Raw genomic sequence first — 22,365 nt, forward strand, 5'->3', positions numbered from 1 at the left:
GGGGTGGCATTGCAGCCCCGGGGAGGAACGAGCAGCGGGGTTTGGGGGTCCCTCCGTGAACGGAAACGTTTTCCCAAAGTCTGCCGGGGCTCAGTGCCCCGGTGAGGGACCGGGATGGGTCCGAGGCCGGGGAGGGAGGATGGAGAATGGGCCAAACGCGCAGGAAATCGGGATTTGGGATCGGGAAGTGCTGAAGGAGCCCCAGCCCCGCCGGGGCAGCCGCGGGGGCTCGGGGCAGGTCCCGGGGGAAGCCAAAGCCTCGCCGGGGAGCTGCGGGAGGCTGGGGCCGCTGCCGGAGCCGGGAGCTGTCCGAGGTGGCGGCGGAGCGCGGCCCCGTCCCGGTGCCCGGTTCCCACATCCCGGCGCGTCCCTCCCGCCGCGGCCGGAGGAGCCGGTGGCGAGCGGGCGGGAGCGGCCGGCGGGGCGTGGGCAGCGGCCGGAGGGTGCCGGGGCTTGTCCTGCGGCCACGGGAGCTGCGCTGAGCCTGCGCTTATCTCGCTCTTATCAGCGCCGGGAGGACACGCGGGGACAGGGAGGGACACGGCGACGTCAGCTCGGGAAGCCACCGAGAACAGCGCGGCTCGTTAATGAGGGGCGGGCTAATGAGCCGGCTAATGAGGGGCGGGCTAATGAGCTGGCTAATGAGCGGGTGTGCAGCGCCAGGGGAGGGAGGCGCGGGCACGCGGGGACAGCAGGGGCAGCGCAGGGGACACCAAGGGGTGTCCAGGGGTGACCGCAGCGGGGCTGGAGGCCAAGGGCCGCACCGGCACAGAGCCTCTTCTGTACTTTTCCACCCCAAACCCGCTCCGCTTTCGCGACTTTGCTGCTCGCGCTGCCCAGAGAAGGCCCGCAAGGCCCTGCCCGGTCCCCCGTGCCCGGTGCCCGGGGCTGTCCCGGCTGAGCTGTCCCCGCTGCTGGGGACATCCCCGGCACTCCTGGCCGGGCGGTGTCCCCGCACTGCTGGCGGCAGCAATTCCCTGTCCCTGTGCCCTCCCTGTGCCCTCCGCAGTGCCCGGGCAGCTCTTCCCAGAGCTGGGAGCCGCATTCCAGGGCGCTGAGTGTCCCGTGCTGGGGCACTGCTGGCGGCCAGGCCGGTGGTGGCCTCGGGAGGGGACCCTGCTGCGAGCCCTCGGGGCCTGGAGCGGGATCTCGGCTCTTTTGGGGCCACTTCAGCCCAGTTTGGGTCAAATCCAGCCCAGCTGGTGCCACTTTTGTGCTGCTGGTGGCACCCGGGGCTGGGGTTGGGCATGGCCCAGGGGCTAGGGGACACTTGGGGGTGACCAGAAGGTTGGAGACGGCCCCCGGTGACCCTTCCAGCCCCAATTCCCAGCGTCGAGCTCCTCGAATCCCCCTTGTCCCCATATGACCCCAGGTTCCCACCCACACCTGCCACCCGCGGGGGCCGCCCCGTGTCCTGCTCTGGCTGCAGCTGCCCCGGGGGTCTCAGTGTGGATTTCCTGAGGGTCTCTGGTGTCCCCTGGCTCTGTCCCCGTTCCCTGGGATCCCATGAGGAGCTCCCCGAGCCCATCCCGGTGTCCCCGAGCCCCCGAACTCCCGTCCCTGGCAGAGCCCGCTCGGGGACCCTGCGGGGCCCCCCGGGATGGCCGGGAGCCCCGGGCTGAGCCTGGGATCGGGCCCGGGGTCCCCTGTCAGGACCAGGAGCGGGTTTGGGGGTGCCCGGGCCGGGCCCGGCGGGGTTGAGGGCGCTGCGGGTGCGGAGCAGCCGTTCCGTGCGGGGCGAGCCGGGGCCGGCCGGGGCCGACGGGGTTTGAGGCTTGGGGAGCTGCAGGGAGCAGCAGATTTGGGCGCAGATTGGCGGCGGGGAGGAGGAAAGAAGCCGCAGCGGCGGGCTGGCACCTCCCAAGCGCTGGGCAGCCCCTCCCTGGGCTTGGCCCCGCTCCCCCCACCCTTTGGCGGGGATAAAAGGCCCCCGGGAGCAGCCAGGGCACGGCACAGCCGCTCCAGCCCCGAGACAGCAGCAGCTGCCCCTCAGCTCCGGCTCCTCCGCCGCCAGCGCCGCGACCCCCAAAGCTGCAGCCATGGGTAAGGGACCCCCGCGGGCTGCCCCCGGCTCCGGCCCCGCCCGGGGCTGCCCGGGCACACCTGGGCACACCGGGGCACACCTGGGCACACCGGGGCACACCTGGGCACACCGGGGCACAGGTGCCTCTGTGCGCCGGGCACGGGGGGGAGCTGGGCCCGAGCTCTGCCCGTGTGGCCGCTGCTCCCGGAGCTTCTGCGGGGCCTTGGGGGCTCCTGGGGGCCCTGGCCGGCCCCGGGGAGCCGGGACCCGGAGGGATTGTCCGTGCTGGAGCTTCCAGCGTGTCCTGGCTCCGGGTGACAGCTCTGTCGCCGTCCCGTCCCGGCTCAGGTGACGGCTCTGTGGCCGTCCCGGCCGGGCCGTGTCCGGTCCCCGCGGTGGGGAGGGGTCCCCGCGCTGTCCGCAGGTGTCCCCAGCAGGGCTCGGCCCCGCGCTGTCCCCAGGGTCCCTCTCCCGGAGCCGGGAGGTGGCAGCGCCACGCCGAGCGCTCGCCACGGGTGCCCAGGGAGGGCCGCGGTGGCCCCGGGCTGGCCCCGGGGGTCCCTGAGGTGGGACGGAGCCTCCGGAGCGGGCTCGGGAGCGGGGCCGGGGCCGGGCTCACGGTGTCCCCTCTGCTCCCCAGACAGATGCAGAGCTCCGTGCTACGAGTACCCCTCGTGCCCCGACGTGCTGAAAGGCGAGTGCTGGCCATGGGGCTGGGCTGGGGCGGGGGGATTTGGGCTCTTTGGGGTCCCCCGAGCTCAGTGTCCGCGCTGAGCGCCTTTGCCAGAGCTGCCGGAGGTGGCTCCTGGTTGTTGCCGGGTCGGGAGCGGCCCAGGGGCGGCTGGAGGGAATGGCAGCGGCCCGAAAACCAGGGCGGTCGTTTCGGAGAGCTGCCCGGAGCTCTCCCGGTGCCGCTCGGGGCTCGCCGGCGTGGTTCGAGCGCGCTTTTGTGCCCCCAGCCCCGAGGGAGGAGGTCGCCTACGTGACCTGCACCTACAGGAACACCTGCATCGACCAGCCCGATTTCCTGGCCACCGTGGACCTCAACCCGCGCTCCTGCCACTACGGCCAGGTACCGGCCCCTGCTGGGCTCCCCGGGGCGGGATCGCGCCGGGGCTGCGCCCCCCGAGCCCTCCGGGGCCGCCCGGGGAACCGAGGAAAACCTTTGCCACTCTGTCCCCTCTGCTCCCGGCCGCTCCCAGCCCCTCTTCGGGGCTCCCCAAATCCCGGGGCCGCTCACAGCCCCTCTCCGGGGCTCCCCAAATCCCGGGGCCGCTCCCAGCCCCTCTCCGGGGCTCCCCAAACTCCGGGGCCGCTCCCAGCCCCTCTCCGGGGCTCCCAGGGTCGCTCCCATTCCCTCTCCGGGTCTCCCCAAATCCCGGGGCCGCTCCCAGCCCCTCTCCGGGGCTCCCAGGGTCGCTCCCATTCCCTCTCCGGGTCTCCCCAAATCCCGGGGCCGCTCCCATTCCCTCGCCGGGGCTCCCCAAACTCCGGGGCCGTTTCCAGCCCCTCTCCGGGTCTCCCCCGGCCCCGGGGCCGCTCCCCGCGGGATGTCCCGGCTCGGCCCGGCCTGAGCTGCCTTGGCCGTGCCCAGGTGATCCACCGGCTGCCCATGCCCAACCTCAAGGACGAGCTGCACTGCGCGGGCTGGGGCCCCGCCTGCGGCTGCTTCGACAGCGGCGCCGCGGCCAAAAGGACCAAGCTGGTCCTGCCCTGCCTCATCTCCTCCCGCATCTACGTGGTGGATGTGGGCTCCCAGTGCCGGGCGCCCCGGATCTGCAAGGTACGGCCGGGGGGAACGGCGGGGGGCTCCGGCAGGCACGGAGGGAGGGAGGGAGGACGGGCTCTGTGATGCCGGGAAAGGCGCCGAGCAGGCGGAGGCTGAAATCGGCGCTGCTTCGTGCAGATGATCGAGCCCGTGGACGTGTTCTGGAAGTGCAACAAGGGCTACCTGGCTGTCACCCACCCCCTGCCCAACGGGGACGTCCTGGTCGCCAACATGGGCGACCCCGCTGGCAACGGCAAAGGTGAATTTCCCTGCCCGAATTCCCATTTCCCTGCCCGAATTCCCATTTCCCTGCCCGAATTCCCATTTCCCTGCCCGAATTCCCATCCCGGGGGTGCCGCTGGAAAAGCGGGAGCCTGGCTTTGTCACCGCCCGTCCCTCGTGTGTCCCAGGCGGCTTCGTGGTGCTGGACGGAGAGACCTTCGAGCTGAAGGGCAACTGGGAGAACGAGTGTGAGGCTCCCCCGACCGGCTACGACTTCTGGTACCAGGCGCGGCACAACGTCCTGGTCAGCTCGGCCGGGATGGTCCCCAAAGTGGCCGGGCGTGGCTTCAACCCCGATGACCTCAAGAAAGGTGGGGACACGCAGGTGGCAGCGCTGGCAGGGCTGAGCGCGGGGCGGGCAGGGCTCGGTGCCCCCGAGAGGACGATTTGTGCCCCAGAGCCTCTGCCGGGCTCGGGCTGAGGATGGGCAGGGCGGAACCGCGCGTGGGCTGGGTCCTGCTGCTCCCAAATCCCGCATTTCTCTCTGTTCTCCCAAATCCCGCATTTCTCTCTGTTCCCCCCAGATCCCACATTTCTCCCTGTTCTCCTGGAATCCCGCATTTCCCAGTTCCCGCATTTGGCAGTTTCCCCTCCCCAGTTCGTGCTCTTTGCGTGTGGATCCCCCCCAGGAGCCCCTCGGGGATCTCTGCCCGTCCCCGGCCGCCCCCAGCCTCTCCCCCGTGTCCCGCAGGGGTCTTCGGCCGCCGCCTGAACGTGTGGAACCTGTCGTGCCGCAGCCTCACGCAGTGCTTCGACCTGGGCGAGGATTCTCTGCCGCTGACCGTGCGCTTCCTGCACAGCCCCGAGGCCGCCGAGGGCTACGTGGGCTGTGCCCTGAGCGGGGCCATTTTCCGCTTCTACAAATCCTGCGAGGCGAGTGCGAGTGCGAGCGCGGCAGCGGCCCCGGGCCGGCGGGGGAGCCGGGGAACGGCGGCGGGAGGAGGAGCGGGGACCGGGAGGGTCCGGATCCGGGGCTGGCGGGGAGCGGCCGAGCCCGGCGTGCGCGGCTCGGCTCGGCTCGGGCCGGGGGCAGCGCGGGCTGAGCCGGGCTCGGTGTCCCCGTGCAGAGAGACAACTGGGCCGTGGAGGAGGTGATCCGGATCCCGGCCAAGGACGTGTCGGGCTGGATCATGCCCAAGATGCCAGGTGCGTGTGCCCTCGGGGGCGGCATTCCTGCTCCCCGGGCGAGTTCTGCGGCCGGGCGCAGCTTGCTGGGTGAGCCCAGAGGCCGGCTGGGTGCGCCCGAATCCCGACTGACCCCGAGTCGGGACTGAGCCCAAAGGCTGACCGAGCCCGAAGCGCTGGTCCCTGCCCCAAAGGGCCGCTGAGCCGCGGGCCCCTGTGCCCTCCGCCGGCGCTGCCCGTGCCCCTGAGCCCCCGCTGTGCCCGCAGCCTTCATCGCCGACCTCGTCATCAGCCAGGACGACCGGTTCCTGTACGTGAGCAATTGGCTGCACGGGGACATCCGGCAGTACGAGCTGTCCAGGAACTGCAAGCCGCGGCTGGTGGGGCAGGTGAGGGGCAGCGCCCGGGCCGGGGGGCCGAGCGGGGCCGGGGGGGCGCGGGGGGCCCGGGCCGGGGAACGCTCGTGTGCCAGCGCGGCCCTTGCAGGTGTTCGTGGGGGGCAGCATCCTGCGAGGGGGCCCCGTGACCGTGTGCAGGGACGAGGAGCTCAAGTGCCAGCCCGAGCCGTTGGTGGTCAAGGTGAGCGGGGCAGGGCCGGCAGCACCTGGCCGGGGCTGGGGTGGGCGTGGGTGAGCGTGAGTGTGAGCGTGAGTGTGTGCTCACCTGAGCGTGAGTGTGTGCTCACCTGAGCGTGTGCGCTCACCTGAGGGTGTGTGAGCCTGAGCCTGCTCTCAGTGCCCGTGCTGGGATCCAGCCCCAGTGCCCGCAGTCCGTGTGTCCCATTGCCCCCGGTGCTCGCCGTCCCAGTGCTCCCAGTGCCCCCAGTAAGCGCAGTCCCAGTGCCCCCAGTGCTCCCAGTAAGCGCAGTCCCAGTGCCCCCAGTTCCCCCAGTGTCCCCAGTAACCGCAGTCCCATTGCCCTGCTGCCCCCAGTCCCAGTGCGCCCAGTGCTGCCAGTGCCCCCAGTAAGCGCAGTCCGTGTGTCCCAGTGCTCCCAGTGCCCCCAGTCCTAGTGCTCCCAGTGCCCCCAGTAAGCGCAGTCCGTGTGTCCCAGTGCAAGCGCGTGTACGGCGGCCCCGCCACGCTGCAGCTGAGCCTGGACGGGAAGCGGCTCTACGTGACCAACTCCTTCTACAGCACCTGGGACCGGCAGTTCTACCCCAGCCTGGTCAAGTGAGCCACTCCCGGCTGCCAAAGGCTGCCCGGGCCCGGGCGGGCGTGGGGAAGGGGCCGCGACCCCCCCGGGGCTGCCCCGGAGCTGCTCCCGGCCGGGTCGGGATCGGGCAGAGCCCGGACTGAGCTCAGCCCAAGGGGGTCCGGCCTGGCCGGGCACAGCCTGAGCCGAGCCTGGGGGAGCTGGGGAGGGGAAAGTGCCCCGGAGCCCGTGCTGCCCATGGATTGTCCCCGTCCTGAGGGAACTGGGGACCCAAAGCTGTCCCCGGGCCCGTCGTGTCCTCTCGTTTCGGCATTGGGGACCCAAAGCTGTCCCCGGGCGCATCCTGTCCCCGTCCTGAGGGAACTGGGGTCCCACAGCCGCCCCCATCCGAGCCCATCGTGTCCCCTCCATCGGGAATCGGGGTCCCACAGCCGCCCCCATCCGAGCCCGTGCCGCTGGCCCCGGGGCCGGGCGCTCCCCGCGCTGTCCGCAGCAGCTCCGGGCGGGCTCCGTGCGGCGCCGGGGTCGCTGTCGCCACGAGCCGCCGCTGTCCCCGCGCAGGGAGGGCTCGGTGATGCTGCAGCTCGACGTGGACACGGAGAAGGGCGGCCTGAGCGTGAACAAGAACTTCCTGGTGGATTTCGGCAAGGAGCCCAACGGGCCGTGCCTGGCGCACGAGATTCGCTTCCCCGGCGGCGATGCCAAATCCGTGACCCTGCCCTGAGCGAGCCCGGCCGCGCCGCTGGCCCCGCCGGCAGCGGCGGGACTCGGGGTCCCGGGGGCGCTGGGGCTTTGGGGTGCCCTGGGTGATGGGGCTGGGGGGGACGGGGGCTTTGGGGTGCCCTGGGTGATCCTGGGCTTCAGGATCCCGTGGGGGATTCCTGCTTTGGGGTCCGCTCGGGTGATTTCAGGGGTCGGGGTCCCCCCGGCCGTTCCCGGCCGTCCCTGTCCCTGCTGTCCCTGTCCCTATCCCTGTCCCTGTCCCTGTCCCTGCTGTTCCTGTCCCTGTCCCTGCTTTCCCTGCCATCAATAAAGTTGTTTCCTGCATCAGCCGCAGCTTCCCGAGGCTCATTCATGAGGAAAACCCGGGACAAACAAATCTCGGGGCCCTGAGGGCGGCAGCGGGGCCGGAAAATCCCCGGGACGGGCGCGGGCGGTGCGGGGGCTGCGGGAAGGGTCTGGGAGGAATTCCCGGCGCTGCCTCTTTTCCCGGCGGTTTGCTTCCAGACGCGGATTTTATCCCTTTTTTATAATTCCCCCCTCTCCTTTCCCCCTGTTCTATCCCCGGGGGCTCCTGGAAAGGGTTTTGCCCGGGAATAAAGCGGGATCCAGGTGGATATTTGGGATAAATCCTCCCCTGGCCCAGGTTTTTCCATGGATTCCCCATCCCTGGAATTGTTCTCGGAGCCGCCCGGGCCAGCGGGAGTCACCCAGGGGATGGGACGAGATGAGCTTTGAGATCGCATTCATCCCACAATCCCAAAAAATCCCACAGTCCCCAAATCCCAACCTCGGCAGGGTTCCGGAGCCGGCTCTGACTCAGCCTCACCCCTGCAATTAAATCCTCACTTTTCCAGTTCTCCCCTTCCCGATAGAAATCTGCAACCTCCCCGAAATTCCTCGGGAATGTGGGATTTCCCCTCTCCCATCCCAAAGGAGCCCCTGGAAACGTCGGGAAGCTCCAGATCCTCTTCCCTGCACACCCAGGGAATTTTGGGATTTTTGGATCCTCCCCTTGTCTCCCTGTTTTGGTTTTGTTGTTTTGGTTTTTTTTTTCCCCAAACCCGATACAAAAGGATTCCCAACCGGTCATTCCCAGAAACTGGCATTTTTGGATGGAAAAGGGGCATTTTTTTGGGAATAATGACCCCAAACCAAAGCTCAGAAATACAGGGAAAAAAAAAAAAAAAAAAGCAGGAAAAGCCAAGAGCAAATCCTGGGATCAAATCCAGGGAAAATCCACGGGGAAAAAAATCCTTCCCCTCTGGGAGAGGCTGGAATTCCTCCATGGAATTTGAACCATCCAAATCCCTTTCCCCCGAAATTTTCCCAGCTGTTCCAATTCCTTTTCCTTGGAATTCTCACCCGATGGGCTCCAACTGGGGCCAGAAATTTATATTAAAAAATTGGTTGAAATCGCGGCTCTTAAATCTGATTCCCGATTTTTTCCCCCCCCTCAGGAATTCGGGAATGCGGGGAGTGCACCCCCGGCCCCTTGCTGGGATCCCCCGGGAAACCCGGGAGTTGGGAATTTGGGAATTCCAGGAGTCGGGAATTCTAGGATTCGGGAATTCTGAGAGTCAGGAATTTGGGAATTCCAAGATTCGGGAATTGCGGCATGCGGGTGACCCGCGGGATGGAATCAATCCAAAGAAAATCCTTTTCCTTTTCCCTTTTCCTTTTTCCTTTTCCTTTTCCTTTTCCTTTTCCCCTTTTCCTTTTCCTTTTTCCCTTTTCCCTTTCCCTTTTCCTTTTCCCCTTTTCCTTTTCCTTTTTCCCTTTTCCTTTTTCCTTTTCCCATTCCTTTTCCTTTTCCCATTCCCTTTTCCCCTTTTCCTTTTCCCCTTTTCCTTTTCCTTTTCCCCTTTTCCTTTTCCCTTTCCTTTTCCTTTTCCCGCCCCGGAGCTCTCCTTGCACGCGCCCTCGCACACGTGACACGCCCGTTGCACAACCCCGCACACGTGACCTCCCCACGTGACCCTCCCTTGCACACGCGCACGTGACACGCGCACGTGACACACACCCGTTGCACAACCCCCCCACGTGACGGCCCTACGTGACCTGTTTGCACACTCGCCGCACACCCGTCTCCCCTCGCGCCGCCCGCTCCGGCCAATCAGATCGCTGTTGCCAGGCAGATTTCGGCCCCTCCCGCCCCGCCACATCCGGGCGCTCACCCCCAGCTGGGGGGCGGGCTCAGCCAATCACAGCCGCGGGCGCTACCGTATCCGGGCAGACCAGCGGCGCCGCGGCCAATCAGAAAAAAGAAGGGGCCGCGCGCGGCGAGCGAGGGGCGCGTCCACTTTCGGTTCGCGCGGGGGGCGCGGGGCACGTGGCGGGACCCCTCCCCTCCCCCCCCCCTCCCGGGGCCCCCCGAGCCGGACGGGACCAGGTGGGTGCGGGGCTGAGGGGGGGGTCAGGCCTGGGGACACCCCAGGGACACCCCCGGGACACCCGGGGACACCCCGGGCTCGGCCGCGGCGGGGGGTCCCGGCCCCCGGTGCCGGCCCGGTCCGGAGCGCGGGGGTCGCGCCGGGCCGGGGCCGCCGGGAGTGCCCCGGGCCGCGGGGAGGGCGAGGAGGGCGGCGGCGGCCCCGGGGGTCGCTTCCGGTGGCCTCATGGCCCCGGGGGTCTCTTCCGGTGGCCTCATGGCCCCGGGGGTCTCTTCCGGTGGCCTCATGGTCCCGCGTCCCTGGGAGTCTCTTCCTGGTGGCCCTGTGGGTCTCTTCCTGGTGTCTCCCTGTCCCCATGTCCCCCTGTCCTTGTGTCCCTATGTCCTGGTGTCCCCATGTCTCCCTGTCCCCATGTCCCCCCGTTCTCCTGTCCCGCTGTCCCCCTGTCCCGCTGTTCCCAGCCCCCAGCCCTGCCGGGGTCCCTGCAGGTGTCCCTGTCCCATTTCCGTGGCCAGCAGTGCCTCGTGTCTGTGCCCACGATCCCACTGGAGCCCACAATGGGATTTATTCCTGTTCCTACACCAAATTCCCGTTTCTCCCGTTCCCAGCAGGACGCGGCTGCCATGGCTGACGAGGAGCTGGGCACCAGAGCTACCAGGAAGGGCACCCTGTCAGCCGGCAGTGCCCGGGGCGGCGCCACCGAGTCCAGCACGCTGCTCCAGGAGCTCCGGGGCAACATCTCGTAAGGGCAGCGCCCCAAAATCCGGGAGTTCCTCCAGGGCACCCCAGAGGGGGCTCACGGGGTGGGGGATTGGGCACCCTGGGGCAGAAGGGGGGACAGGGGGCACAGGGGGCTCCAGGAGGGCAGAGGGTCCTGTTGCGGGTGCCAAACTGGCCCGGTGGCCTCTGTGGCGCGGTGGGATCTGTCCTGGATCCGTCCTGGATCCCTGGATCCATCCTGGATCTGTCCTGGGTCCGTCCTGGATCCATCCTGGGTCCATCCTGGGTCTGTCCTGGATCCATCCTGGGTCCCTGGATCCATCCTGGGTCCGTCCTGGATCCATCCTGGATCCCTGGATCCATCCTGGGTCCGTCCTGGATCCATCCTGCGTCCCTGGATCCATCCTGGGTCCGTCCTGGATCCATGCTAGATCCATCCTGGGTCTGTCCTGGGTCTGTCCTGGATCCATCCTGGGTCCCTGGATCCATCCTGGGTCCGTCCTGGATCCATCCTGGATCCCTGGATCCATCCTGGGTCCGTCCTGGATCCATCCTGCGTCCCTGGATCCATCCTGGGTCCGTCCTGGATCCATGCTAGATCCATCCTGGGTCTGTCCTGGGTCTGTCCTGGATCCATCCTGGGTCCCTGGATCCATCCTGGGTCTGTCCTGGATCCCTGGATCCATCCTGGGTCCGTCCTGGATCCATCCTGGGTCCCTGGATCCATCCTGGGTCCGTCCTGGATCCATGCTAGATCCATCCTGGGTCTGTCCTGGGTCTGTCCTGGATCCATCCTGGATCCCTGGATCCATCCTGGGTCCGTCCTGGATCCATCCTGGGTCCCTGGATCCATCCTGGGTCCGTCCTGGGTCCATCCTGGGTCCATCCTGGGTCCGTCCTGGATCCATCCTGGGTCCCTGGATCCATCCTGGGTCCGTCCTGGATCCATCCTGGGTCCCTGGATCCATCCTGGGTCCGTCCTGGATCCATCCTGGATCCCTGGATCCATCCTGGGTCCCTGGCACATGGGGTCTGGAGGGACCTGGGGAGCCATCCCGGGGTTTTTTGGGCTCGCCCCTGACTCACGGCCTCTGTCCCACGCAGCAAATCGGTGCAGAGCAAGGTGGACTCCATCCTGGTGAGTGTTCCCCCGGAACGCTGGGCTGCGGGGCAGGGCGCTCCCCAGCCCTGCTGGCTGTCCCCCCGTGCCTCGGGCTCGCCCCACAGAATCCATCCCCTTCTCCTTGTCCCCGCGAGCGCAGCAGGACGTGCAGAAGTTCTCGGACAGCGACAAACTCTACCTGTACCTGCAGCTGCCCTCGGGGCCCAGCCTGGGCGAGAAGAGGTGAGGGGGGGCCCGGGCTGGGGTCTGTGGGGTGGGATCCGTGGGGTGGGATGGGATAGGGTCCATGGGTTGGGATGGGATAGGGTCCATGGGTTGGGATGAGATGGGGTCCATGGGGTGGGATCTGTGGGGAGGGGTCCATGGGGTGGGACGGGACGGGATGGGATGGGATGGGGCCGGAGCTGGGACAGGGATGGTCCAGGGGGGTGCATCAGCCCAGAGCTGGCACAGAGGTGCTGACGGCCTCTCCTCCCTGCCTGTGCCCCCTGGCAGCAGCAGCTCCTCGCTGGAGCTGAGCACGCTGGGCACGGCCGAGCACATGCACGCTTGCAGCTGGATCCGCAACCACCTGGAGGAGCACACGGACACCTGCCTGCCCAAGCAGGACGTCTACGACGCCTACAAGTGAGCCGGGCTGTCCCACGTGCCCGTGTCACCGTGTCCCCACACCCCAAGGACCCCCCTCTCCTGGTGTCCCATGTGTCTGGGACCCCCCTGTCCTGGTGTCCCATATCCCCACATCCCCACCTCCCTGGGACCCCCTTGTCCTTCTGTCCCATGACCCCAAGGACCCCCCTGTCCCTCTGTCCCACGTCCCCCTGTCCTGGTGCCCCGTGTCCCCGGGCCCCGCTGCCCTGGTGTTCCCTGCCCTGTCCTGCTGTCCCCTGTCCCCCTGTCCCCCCGCCCTGTCCCTGGTGTGCTCCCTGTGACCCCGCTGTGTCCCCGCAGGCGCTACTGTGACAACCTGGGCTGCCGCCCGCTGAGCACGGCCAACTTCGGCAAGATCATCCGCGAGATCTTCCCAAACATCAAAGCCCGGCGCCTGGGGGGCCGTGGCCAGTCCAAATATCCTTCCCTGGCCTGCAACTGTGGTGCCAGCTGCTCTTTTTCCTGGTTTTTTCTTGGTTTTTTTCCCATTTTTTCCCATTCTGTTTCCCGGTTTTCCCCAGTTTTCCCCGGTTTTCCCCGGTTTTCCCCATTCCTGAGGGTTCTTCAGGGGTTGGTTCCCGGATTTTTGGGCTCGGGAAAAATCCTTGACTCTTCCCTACGTACTGCTACGGCGGGATCCGGAGGAAGACCGTGGTCAGCCTTCCTCCCCTGCCCAGCCTGGACCTCAAAGTGACGGAGACCGTGAGTGCCGAGTTTGGGTGGGATGGGATTGATGGGATGGGATGGGATGGGATGGGATGGGATGGGATGGGATTGAAGGGATGGGATGGGATTGAAGGGATGGGATGGGATTGAAGGGATGGGATGGGGTGGGATGGGATTGAAGGGATGGGATGGGATTGAAGGGATGGGATGGGATGGGATGGGATGGGATGGGATGGGATGGGATGGGATGGGATGGGATGGGATGGGATGGGATGGGATGGGATGGGGTGGGATGGGATTGATGGGATGGGATGGGATGGGATGGGATGGGATGGGATGGGATGGGATGGGATGGGATGGGATTGAAGGGATGGGATGGGATTGAAGGGATGGGATGGGATGGGATTGAAGGGATGGGATGGGATGGGATTGAAGGGATGGGATGGGATGGGATTGAAGGGATGGGATGCAGTGATACAGTCCCTGCTTTGCTCCATGAATCCCATCCCATCCCCATCCTGGTGTCCCATCCTGCTCCGTGGGCTCATTCCTGTGTCCTGCTCTGCTCCTGTGGACCCTCCTGCTGTCCCCTCCCTGCTGTCCCCTCCCTGCTGTGCTCCTGTCCCTGGTCTCACGCACTGTCCCTGTCCCTGTCCCTGTGCCATGTCCCTGCACTGTCCCCAGCAGGCAGAGCCCTACAGCAGCACCGAGGTGTTGTTGTCCCCAGCCCTGTGCCGTGTCCCCAGCCCTGTCCCACATCCCTGCGCTGTCCCCAGCAGGCAGAGCTGGCCGAGCTGGCGCAGTCCTACAGCAGCGAGGTGACAGAGGCCGCGTGTGCCCTGACGTGTGACTGGGCCGAGAAGATCCTGCGGCGCTCCTTCAACAACATCGTGGAGGTGGCGCAGTTCCTGCTGCAGCAGCACATCATCAGCCCCCGCTCGGCCCACGCCGACCTGCTCATGGCCATGGTGCTCTCAGGTCAGCCCGGGGACCCCGCCCCGGGGGCTGCCACCGCCCCCGGGGACACTGTCACCCCTGGGACACTGTCACCCCTGGGACACTGTCGCCCCCTTGTGGACACTGTCACCCCTGGGACACTGTTGCCCCCTTGTGGACACTGACACGCCCTCGGGACCATTGTCACCCCCCTGGGGTCACCGTCACTCCCCTGGGGTCACTGTCACCCCCCTGGGGACAGACACTGCCACTCCCTAGGGACACTCTCACCCCTGGGGGTGCTGTCACCCCCTTGGGGACACAGTCAACCCCCTAGGACACTGTCACCCCCTTGGGGGACACTCTTACCTCCCTGGGATCATTGTCACCCCCTTGTGGACACTGACACGCCCTTGGGAGCATTGTCACCCCCCTGGGATCACTGTCACCCCCCTGGGGGCACAGTCAACCCCCTAGGACACTGTCACCCCCTTGGGGACACTCTTACCCCCTAGGGTCATTGTCACCCCCTTGTGGACACTGTCACCGCCTTGGGAGCATTGTCACCCCCCTGGGGTCACTGTCACCCCCTTGGGAGCATTGTCACCCCCCTGGGGTCACTGTCACCCCACTGGGGTCACTGTCACCCCCCCCGGGGGCGTGGTTTGAGTGCGGGGGTCGTGGGTTGAAAATGAATGGGGATTTAGGGGTGGGCGCGGCCTCGGTAGGTTATGTCCATATATGGTTAAAAGGGCGTGGTCTCACGGTGCTTGGGGGCGTGGTCTCGGTGCGGAACCAGCCCAAGGCGCCCCGCGGGTTCCGCGTTAACGAAAAATCGGCGATTTCGGGGCAAAACCGCCTCGGATGTCGCTGTAACCACCGGGGGGGTGGGATGGGTTGTGCCCCCCTTGTCAGCGTCCTGTTACACTCCCCGTGTCCCCTCCCCAGTGCCACCGTCCCCTGCCACCCCGGTCACGTCCCCTCCTCCCACAGAAAACACGGACAAGCCCCCCCAGGACCCCCGGCCGCCCGCAGCCCCCAAAAAGAACGGCCTGGACCCCCCGGACAGCAGCCAGGAGCAGGTGAGACCCCCGGGCCCCCCTCCCCGGGCCGGGCGGGCACTCGGAGGTGCCGCCAGCCCGACGCCACCTCCCTCGCCCAGGCCAAGAAGGACGCTGTCCCCAAGGGCCCCGCGCAGCCGCGGCCGGACAAGAAGAAGCCCCCGGAGCCGGCCCGGGCGGCCAGCAGCCCGCAGGTGAACGCGCTGGTGGCGCGGCTGCCGCTGCTGCTGCCCCGCATCCCGCCCCCGGAGCGGCCGCCGGGCCCCGGTGCCGCCCCGGCGCGCCCGGCGCCGCCCGTGCTGGTGCCGCGGCTCGGCGGCACCGTCAAGGTGGCGCTGCCGCTGCCCGTGGGCGCCGCGCTCGCCCCGCCCGCCGCCATCCCCGTGCTCAACGTGCTGCTGCCCGGCGTGGGGGTCCCCGCGCCCGAGACCCCCGCCCGCGCCGGGGGGGACAGCGAGGGACAGCGCGGCAGGGCCGCCAAGCGCGCCCTGGAGGGAGCGGGGGACGGCGGCGCGCACAAGAGGAGGCGCGGGCGGCCCCGCAAGAGGCCGGGGGACACCGCGATGTCACCCGAGGACGCGGAGGTCCCCAGGGGGGAGGAGGGCGGGGATTCGCCCCCGGGGGCGTCACCCGGCGCTGGCAGTGCCACCGTGCCCGGTGGGGACAGGGGGGTTGCTGGTGACGCTGCTGAGGATGGTGGGGACAGCATGGAGGTTGACAGTGACACGGTGGCTGGTGGGGACAGCCCGGTCAGTGGCAGTGCCAGCGTCCCCCCTGGGGACAGCTTGGTAAATGGCAGTGCCACTGTCCCCCCTGGGGACAATGGTAGTGCCAGCATCCCCCTTAGTGACAGCTTGGTCAATGGCAGTGCCACTGTCCCCCCTGGGGACAGCACAATCAGTGGCAGTGCCACTGTCCCCCTTGGGGACAATGGTAGTGCCAGCGTCCCCCCTGGGGACAGCTTGGTAAATGGCAGTGCCACTGTCCCCCCTGGGGACAATGGTAGTGCCAGCGTCCCCCCTGGGGACAGCTTGGTAAATGGCAGTGCCACTGTCCCCCCTGGGGACAGCACAGTCAATGGCAGTGCCACTGTCCCCCTTGGGGACAATGGTAGTGCCAGCGTCCCCCCTGGGGACAGCTTGGTCAATGGCAGTGCCACTGTCCCCCCTGGGGACAGCACAGTCAATGGCAGTGCCACTGTCCCCCCTGGGGACAATGGTAGTGCCAGCATCCCCCTTAGTGACAGCTCGGTCAATGGCAGTGCCACTGTCCCCCTTGGAGACAGCTTGGTAAGTGGCAGTGCCACTGTCCCCCCTGGGGAGAGCCCAGTCAATGGCAGTGCCACTGTCCCCCCTGGGGACAGCTCAGTCAGTGGCAGTGCCTCTGTCCCCCTTGGTGACAGCTCAGTTAGTGGCAGTGCCAGCGTCCCGCTTAGTGACAGCCTGGCTGGGGGCAGTGCCACTGTCCCCCCTGGGGACAGCCCAGTCAATGGCAGTGCTACCGTCCCCCTTGGGGACAGCTCCATCAGTGGCAGTAGCACCACTCCCCTTGGGGACAGCCTGGCAGGGGGCAGTGCCACTGTCCCTGCTGGGGACAGCCTGGTCAGTGGCAGCATCTCTGGTGGTGGCTCTGCTGTTGGTGGCAGTGCTACCATCCCCCTTAGTGACAGCTCGGTCAGTGGCAGTGCCACCATCCCCCTTAGTGACAGCTCGGTCAGTGGCAGTGCCACCGTCCCCCCTAGGGACAGCCCGGTCAGTGGCAGTGCCAGCTTCCCCAGTGGTGGCTCTCCTGGTGGTGGCAGTGCCACTGTCCCTGTCAGCGACAAGCCAGTCCCTGGCAGTGCCCCTGTCGCTGTCAAGGACAGCTCACCCATGGCCAGTGACATTGGGGACAGTCCGGTCACTGGCAATGCCACCAGCCCTGCCAGGGACAGCCCAGCCATGGCCAGTGACACTGGGGACAGCCCTGTCACTGCCAGTGCCACCACTGAGGACAGGCCAGTCGCTGGCAGTGCCACTGTCCCTGTCAAGGACAGCTCACCCATGGCCAGTGACCCTGGGGACAGCCCATCCCGGGGCAGTGCCACCACAGGGGACAGCCCATCCCGGGGCAGTGCCACCACCGCTGCTGAGGACAGCCCAGCCAGGGTCAGTGACACCGGGGACAGGCCGGTCACTGACAGTGCCACCAGCCCTGCCAGGGACAGCCCAGCCATGGCCAGTGACACTGGGGACAGGCCGGTCACTGACAGTGCCACCAGCCCTGCCAGGGACAGCCCAGCCAGGGTCAGTGACACTGGGGACAGGCCGGTCACTGACAGTGCCACCAGCCCTGCCAGGGACAGCCCAGCCATGGCCAGTGACACTGGGGACAGGCCGGTCACTGACAGTGCCACCAGCCCTGCCAGGGACAGCCCAGCCATGGCCAGTGACACTGGGGACAGGCCGGTTGCTGGCAGTGCCACTGTCCCTGTTAGGGATGGGCTGGACCCTGGCAGTGCCACCACTGGGGACAGCCCTTCTCAGGGCAGTGCCACCAGCCCTGACAGGGACAGCCCAGCCAGGGGCAGTGACACTGGGGACAGTCCAGTCCCTGGCAGTGCCACTGTCCCTGCCAGGGACAGCTCACCCCAGGGCAGTGACACTGGGGACAGGCCGGTCACCGGCACTGCCACCACGGAGGACAGGCCTGTCACCAGCAGTGCCACCGTCCCTGTCAGGGACAGCGCGTCCAGCGCCAGTGGCAGTGTTGGGGACAGGCCGGTCACCAGGAGTGCCACCATTGCCAGCAGGGACAGCCCAGCTGGTGGCAGTGCCACTGTCCCTGTCAAGGCCGGTCCATCCAGGGGCAGTGCCACCATGGGAGACAGGCCATTCAGTGGTGCCACTGTCCCTGTCAGGGACAAGCCAGTCCCTGGCAGTGCCACTGTCCCCTGTAAGGACAGCTTACCGAGGGCCAGTGACACTGGGGACAAGCCAGACACTGGCAGTGCCACTGTCCCCAGGAAGGACAGCCCCTCCAGGGACAGTGGCACTGGGGACAGGCCGGTCACAAGAAGTGCCACTGTCCCCACAGCTGGTGGCAGTTCCACCATCCCTGTCAGGGACAGCTCACCCAGGGCCAGTGCCACCACAGGGGACAGGCCAGTCACCAGGAGTGCCACTGTCCCTGCCAGGGACAGCCCAGCTGGTGGCAGTGCCACTGCACCAGTCAAGGCCAGGGGCAGTGCCACCACTGGGGACAGCCCATCCCAGGGCAGTGCCACCATCCCTGTCAGGGACAGCTCACCCAGGGGCAGTGCCACCATTGGGGACAGCCCATCCCGGGGCAGTGCCACCACAGGGGACAGGCCGGTCACCAGGAGTGCCACCATTCCCAGCAGGGACAGCCCAGGTGGTGGCAGTGCCACTGTCCCTGTCAAGGCTGGTCCATCCAGGGGCAGTGCCACCACGGGGCACAGGTCAGTCAGTGGTGCCACTGTCCCTGTCAGGGACAAGCCTGGCAGTACCACCGTTCCTGTCAGGGATGGCTCATCCCGTGGCAGTGCCACTGTCCCCAGGCAGGACAGCTCAGCCAGGGCCGGTGGCACTGCTGGGGACAGGCCGGTCACCAGGAGTGCCACTGTCCCTGTCAGGGACAGCTCAGCCAGGGCCGGTGCCATTGGGGACAGGCCAGTCGGTGGCAGTGCCACCCTCCCTGTCAGGGACAGCCCGTCCAGGGCCAGTGGCACTGCTGGGGACAGGCCGGTCACCAGGAGTGCCACCATTCCCAGCAGGGACAGCCCAGCTGGTGGCAGTGCCACTGTCCCTGGCAGGGACAAGCTTGTCACTGGCAGTGCCACTGTTCCTGTCAGGGACGGCTCATCCCGCAGCAGTGCCACTGTCCCCAGGCAGGACAGCTCACCCAGGGACAGTGGCACTGCTGGGGACAGGCCGGTCACCAGGAGTGCCACTGTCCCTGTCCGGGACAGCCCAGCTGGTGGCAGTGCCACTGTCCCTGTCAAGGCCAGTCCATCCAGGGGCAGTGCCGCCCCTGTGCACAGGCCAGTCAGTGGCAGTGCCACCCTCTCTGTCAGGGACAAGCCAGTCCCTGGCAGTGCCACTGTCCCTAGGAGGGACAGCTTACCGAGGGGCAGTGGCCCTGGGGACAGACCGGTGACTGGCAGTGCCACTGTCCCCGTCAGGGACAGCTCCTCCAGGAGCAGTGCCACCAGTGGGGACAGGCTGAGCAGGAGCAGTGGCAGTGTCCCCATCAGGGACAGGTCACCCAGAGACAGTGGCAGTGGGGACAGGCCAGGCAGGGCCAGTGCCACCGTCCCCATCAGGGACAGGTCACCCAGAGACAGTGGCAGTGGGGACAGGCCAGGCAGGGCCAGTGCCACCAGTGGGGACAGGCCAGGCCGGAGCAGTGCCACCGTCCCCGTCAGGGACAGGCCAGGCAGGGCCAGTGGCAGTGTCCCTGTTGAGGACAGGCCAGGCAGGGGCAGTGGCAGTGACAGTGTCCCCGTCAGGGACAGGTCACCCAGAGACAGTGGCACTGGGGACAGGCCTGGCAGGGGCAGTGCCACTGTCGCTGTTGAGGACAGGTCAGGCAGGGGCAGTGCCACTGTCCCTGTTGAGGACAGGCCGGGCAGGGGCAGTGCCACTGTCCCTGTAGAGGACAGGCCAGGCAGGGGCAGTGCCACTGTCCCTGTTGAGGACAGGCCAGGCAGGGGCAGTGGCACTGTCCCTGTTGAGGACAGGCCAGGCAGGGGCAGTGGCACCCCCAGGGACAGGCTGGTCAGGGGCAGTGGCACTGTCCCCATCAGGGACAGCTCGGTCGGAGGCAGTGCCACTGTCCCTCTTAAGGACAGGTCACCCAGAGCCAGTGGCACCGCAGGGGACAGGTCATTCAGGGGCAGTGCCACTGTCCCTGTCAGGGACAGTGCAGCCAGGGGCACAGCAGGAGACAGGCCAGTCCCTGGCAGTGCCACCACTGGGGACAGGCCGGGCAGGGGCAGTGCCACCGTCCCTGTGAAGGACAGCTCATGCAGGAGCAGTGACATTTGGGACAGGCCAGTCAGTGGCAGGGCCATCATCCCTGTCAGGGACAGCGCAGCCAGGGGCAGTGCCACCCCTGGGGACAGGCCAGTCCTTGGCAGTGCCACCGGGAACAGGCCACTCCTTGGCAGTGCCACCTCTGGGGACAAGCCAGTCCTTGGCAGTGCCGCCCCTGGGGACAGGCCGGGCAGGGCCAGTGCCACTGTCCCCATCAGAGACAGCGCAGCCAGGGGCAGTGCCAGCACTGGGGACAGGTGGGTGAAGGGCAGTGCCACCGTCCCTGTCAGGGACAAGCCGGTGTCTGGCAGTGCCGCCATCGCTGTCAGGGACAGCTCACCCAGGGCCACCGCTGTTGGGGACAGGCCAGGCCGGAGCAGTGCCACCACTGGGGACAGGCCGGGCAGGGGCAGTGCCACCATCCCCGTCAGGGACAGGTCACCCAGAGACAGTGGCAGTGGGGACAGGCCGGGCAGGGGCAGTGCCACCGTCCCCATCAGGGACAGGTCACCCAGGGACAATGGCAGCGGGGACAGGCCAGGCAGGGGCAGTGCCACCACTGGGGACAGGTCGGTCACTGGCAGTGGCAGTGTCCCCATCAGGGACAGGTCACCCAGGGCCAGCGGCAGTGGGGCCAGGCTGGTCAGGGACAGTGCCACCATGCCCATCAGGGACAGGTCACGCAGGGCCCCTGACACTGGGGACAGGCCGGGCAGGAGCAGTGCCACTGTCCCTGCCAGGGACAGCCCTGCTGGCGGCAGTGGCACGGTCAGGGACGTGCCAGTCTCTGGCAGTGCCTCTGTCCCCATCAGGGACAGCCCATCCAGGGGCACTGCCACTGTCCCCGTTGAGGGCAGGCTGGTCACTGGCACTGCCACTGTCCCCGCTGAGGACAGGCCGGTCAGAGGGAGTGGCACCGTTGGGGACAGGCTGGTCACTGAGAGTGGCACCCCTCCTGGCAGGGACTGTCCCTCCAGGGACAATGGCACTCCTGGGGACAGGCCGGTGCCTGGCAGTGCCACTGTCCCCGTCAGGGACAGCCTCTCCAGGGGCACTGCCACCATCGTGGACACGCCCGTCATCGGCAGTGCCACCGTCCCTGTGGGTGACAGCCCGTTCTGGGCCCGTGGCACGGCTGGGGACAGCGGGGTGGCCGGCAGTGCCACCCTCCCCGTCAGGGACTGCCCTTCCAGGGGCACTGCCACCATCGTGGACGCGCTGGTGACTCTCAGTGGCACCGTGATGGACAGGAGGATCCTGGGCAGCGTCACCGTCCCCGTCAGGGCCAGCCTGTCCAGGGGCACTGCCACCATCGTGGACACGCCCGTCTTTGTCAGTGCCACCGTCCTCGTTGGGGACTCCATCCCCAGGGTCACCGCCACCATCGTGGAGTCCAGGGTGCCCGGCCATGCCATCCTCCCCCTCGGGGACACGCTGGCCTGTGGCAGTGCCACCATCCCTGTCAGGGAGTGCCTGCCTGGGGACGGTGCCACCATCCCTGAGAGGGACAGGCCGGGCAGGGACAGTGCCACCATCCCTGAGAGAGACAGGCTGGGCAGGGACAGTGCCACTGTCCCCATGAGGGAGGGCCCATCCAGGGACGGTGCCACCATCCCTGGTGGGGACGGGCCAGGCAGGGACAGTGCCACTGTCCCCATCAGGGAGGGCGCATCCAGGGACAGTGCCACCATCCCTGAGAGGGACGGGCCAGGCAGGGACAGTGCCACCCTCCCTGAGAGGGACAGGCCAGGCTGGGACAGTGCCACTGTCCCCATCAGGGAGAGCCCATCCAGGGACAGTGCCACCATCCCTGGTGGGGTCAGGTCACTGGGTGGAAGTGCCACCATCCCTGTCAGGGAGTGCCCATCCAGGGACAGTGCCACCCTTGGGGACAGGCACGTCACTGGCAGTCCCCCCATCATGGACACACCGGTCAGTGGCAGTGCCACCATCCCTGTCAGGGACTGCCCCTCCAGGGGCAGTGGCACCACCGGGGACAGGCCTGGCAGTGGCAGTGGCAGCCTTGGGGACAGGCCCGTCCCTCCCGTCCGCGTCAGTGTCATCAGGGACGGCAGGACGGGCACCAGGGTGGCACCGGAGGCGGCCCTGGCACGGCGGGGTCACAGCCGGGCCGGGTCCCCCCCGGGGGACACGCAGGGACACTCGAGGGCGGGCACAGGGATGGGGTCCCCTGCGTCACACCAATAAAAACCAGTCAAAACCAGTGCCTCCCGTGCGGCTGTGTGTCTGTCTGTGAGCCCGGGCACCGGGAGGGGACACGGGCACTGGGGAGGGGACATTGGCAGGGAGTAGGGGACATTGGGAGTGGGGAGGGGACATTGGGAGCGGGGAGGGGACATTGGCAGGGAGTAGGGGACATTGGGAGTGGGGAGGGGACATTGGGAGCAGGGAGGGGACATTGGCAGTGAGTAGGGGACATTGGGAGTGGGGAGGGGACATCGGCAGGGAGTAGGGGACATTGGCAGCGGGGAGGGGACACGGCGCAGTGGAAGAGGACACTGACAAGGTGGGACAACCTGTCCTATCCCCCCCGGGTGGAGACAGCGACATCCGAGGCGATTTTGCCCCGAAATCTTCGATTTTCGTTAACGCGGAACCCGCGGGGCGCCTTGGGCTGGTTCCGTACCGGGACCACGCCCCCAAGCACCGTGAGACCACGCCCTTCTAACCATATATGGACATAAG

General features: G+C 67.5%; 2 protein-coding genes across 2 annotated transcripts; both read left to right on the forward strand.

The window, feature by feature from the left end:
• Window positions 1-2,039: 2,039 nt before the first annotated feature.
• On the forward strand, window positions 2,040-7,124 carry LOC311163804 (methanethiol oxidase-like; the record flags this gene model as incomplete). The annotated part of the gene is made up of 12 exons (XM_084222932.1): window positions 2,040-2,043; window positions 2,664-2,717; window positions 2,983-3,095; window positions 3,618-3,806; window positions 3,930-4,050; window positions 4,202-4,384; window positions 4,765-4,946; window positions 5,141-5,219; window positions 5,466-5,587; window positions 5,685-5,777; window positions 6,252-6,370; window positions 6,915-7,124. The coding sequence occupies 12 exons, from the start codon at window positions 2,040-2,042 to the stop codon at window positions 7,075-7,077; spliced, it is 1,422 nt and encodes a 473-aa protein (XP_084079058.1). The 3' UTR covers window positions 7,078-7,124.
• Window positions 7,125-9,358: 2,234 nt separating this feature from the next.
• Window positions 9,359-22,348, forward strand: RFX5 (regulatory factor X5; the record flags this gene model as incomplete). The annotated part of the gene is given in 12 exon segments (XM_084222933.1): window positions 9,359-9,465; window positions 10,078-10,208; window positions 11,291-11,324; window positions 11,449-11,531; window positions 11,805-11,936; window positions 12,261-12,571; window positions 12,574-12,662; window positions 13,406-13,604; window positions 14,556-14,644; window positions 14,725-16,908; window positions 20,551-21,277; window positions 22,221-22,348. Coding segments are annotated over 11 exon segments (4,095 nt in total). The 5' UTR covers window positions 9,359-9,465; window positions 10,078-10,089.
• Between the last annotated feature and the right edge of the window lie 17 nt (window positions 22,349-22,365).

This window comes from Fringilla coelebs (genome assembly GCF_963513975.1).
Source record: "Fringilla coelebs genome assembly, chromosome: 29".
Lineage (NCBI taxonomy): Eukaryota > Metazoa > Chordata > Aves > Passeriformes > Fringillidae > Fringilla > Fringilla coelebs.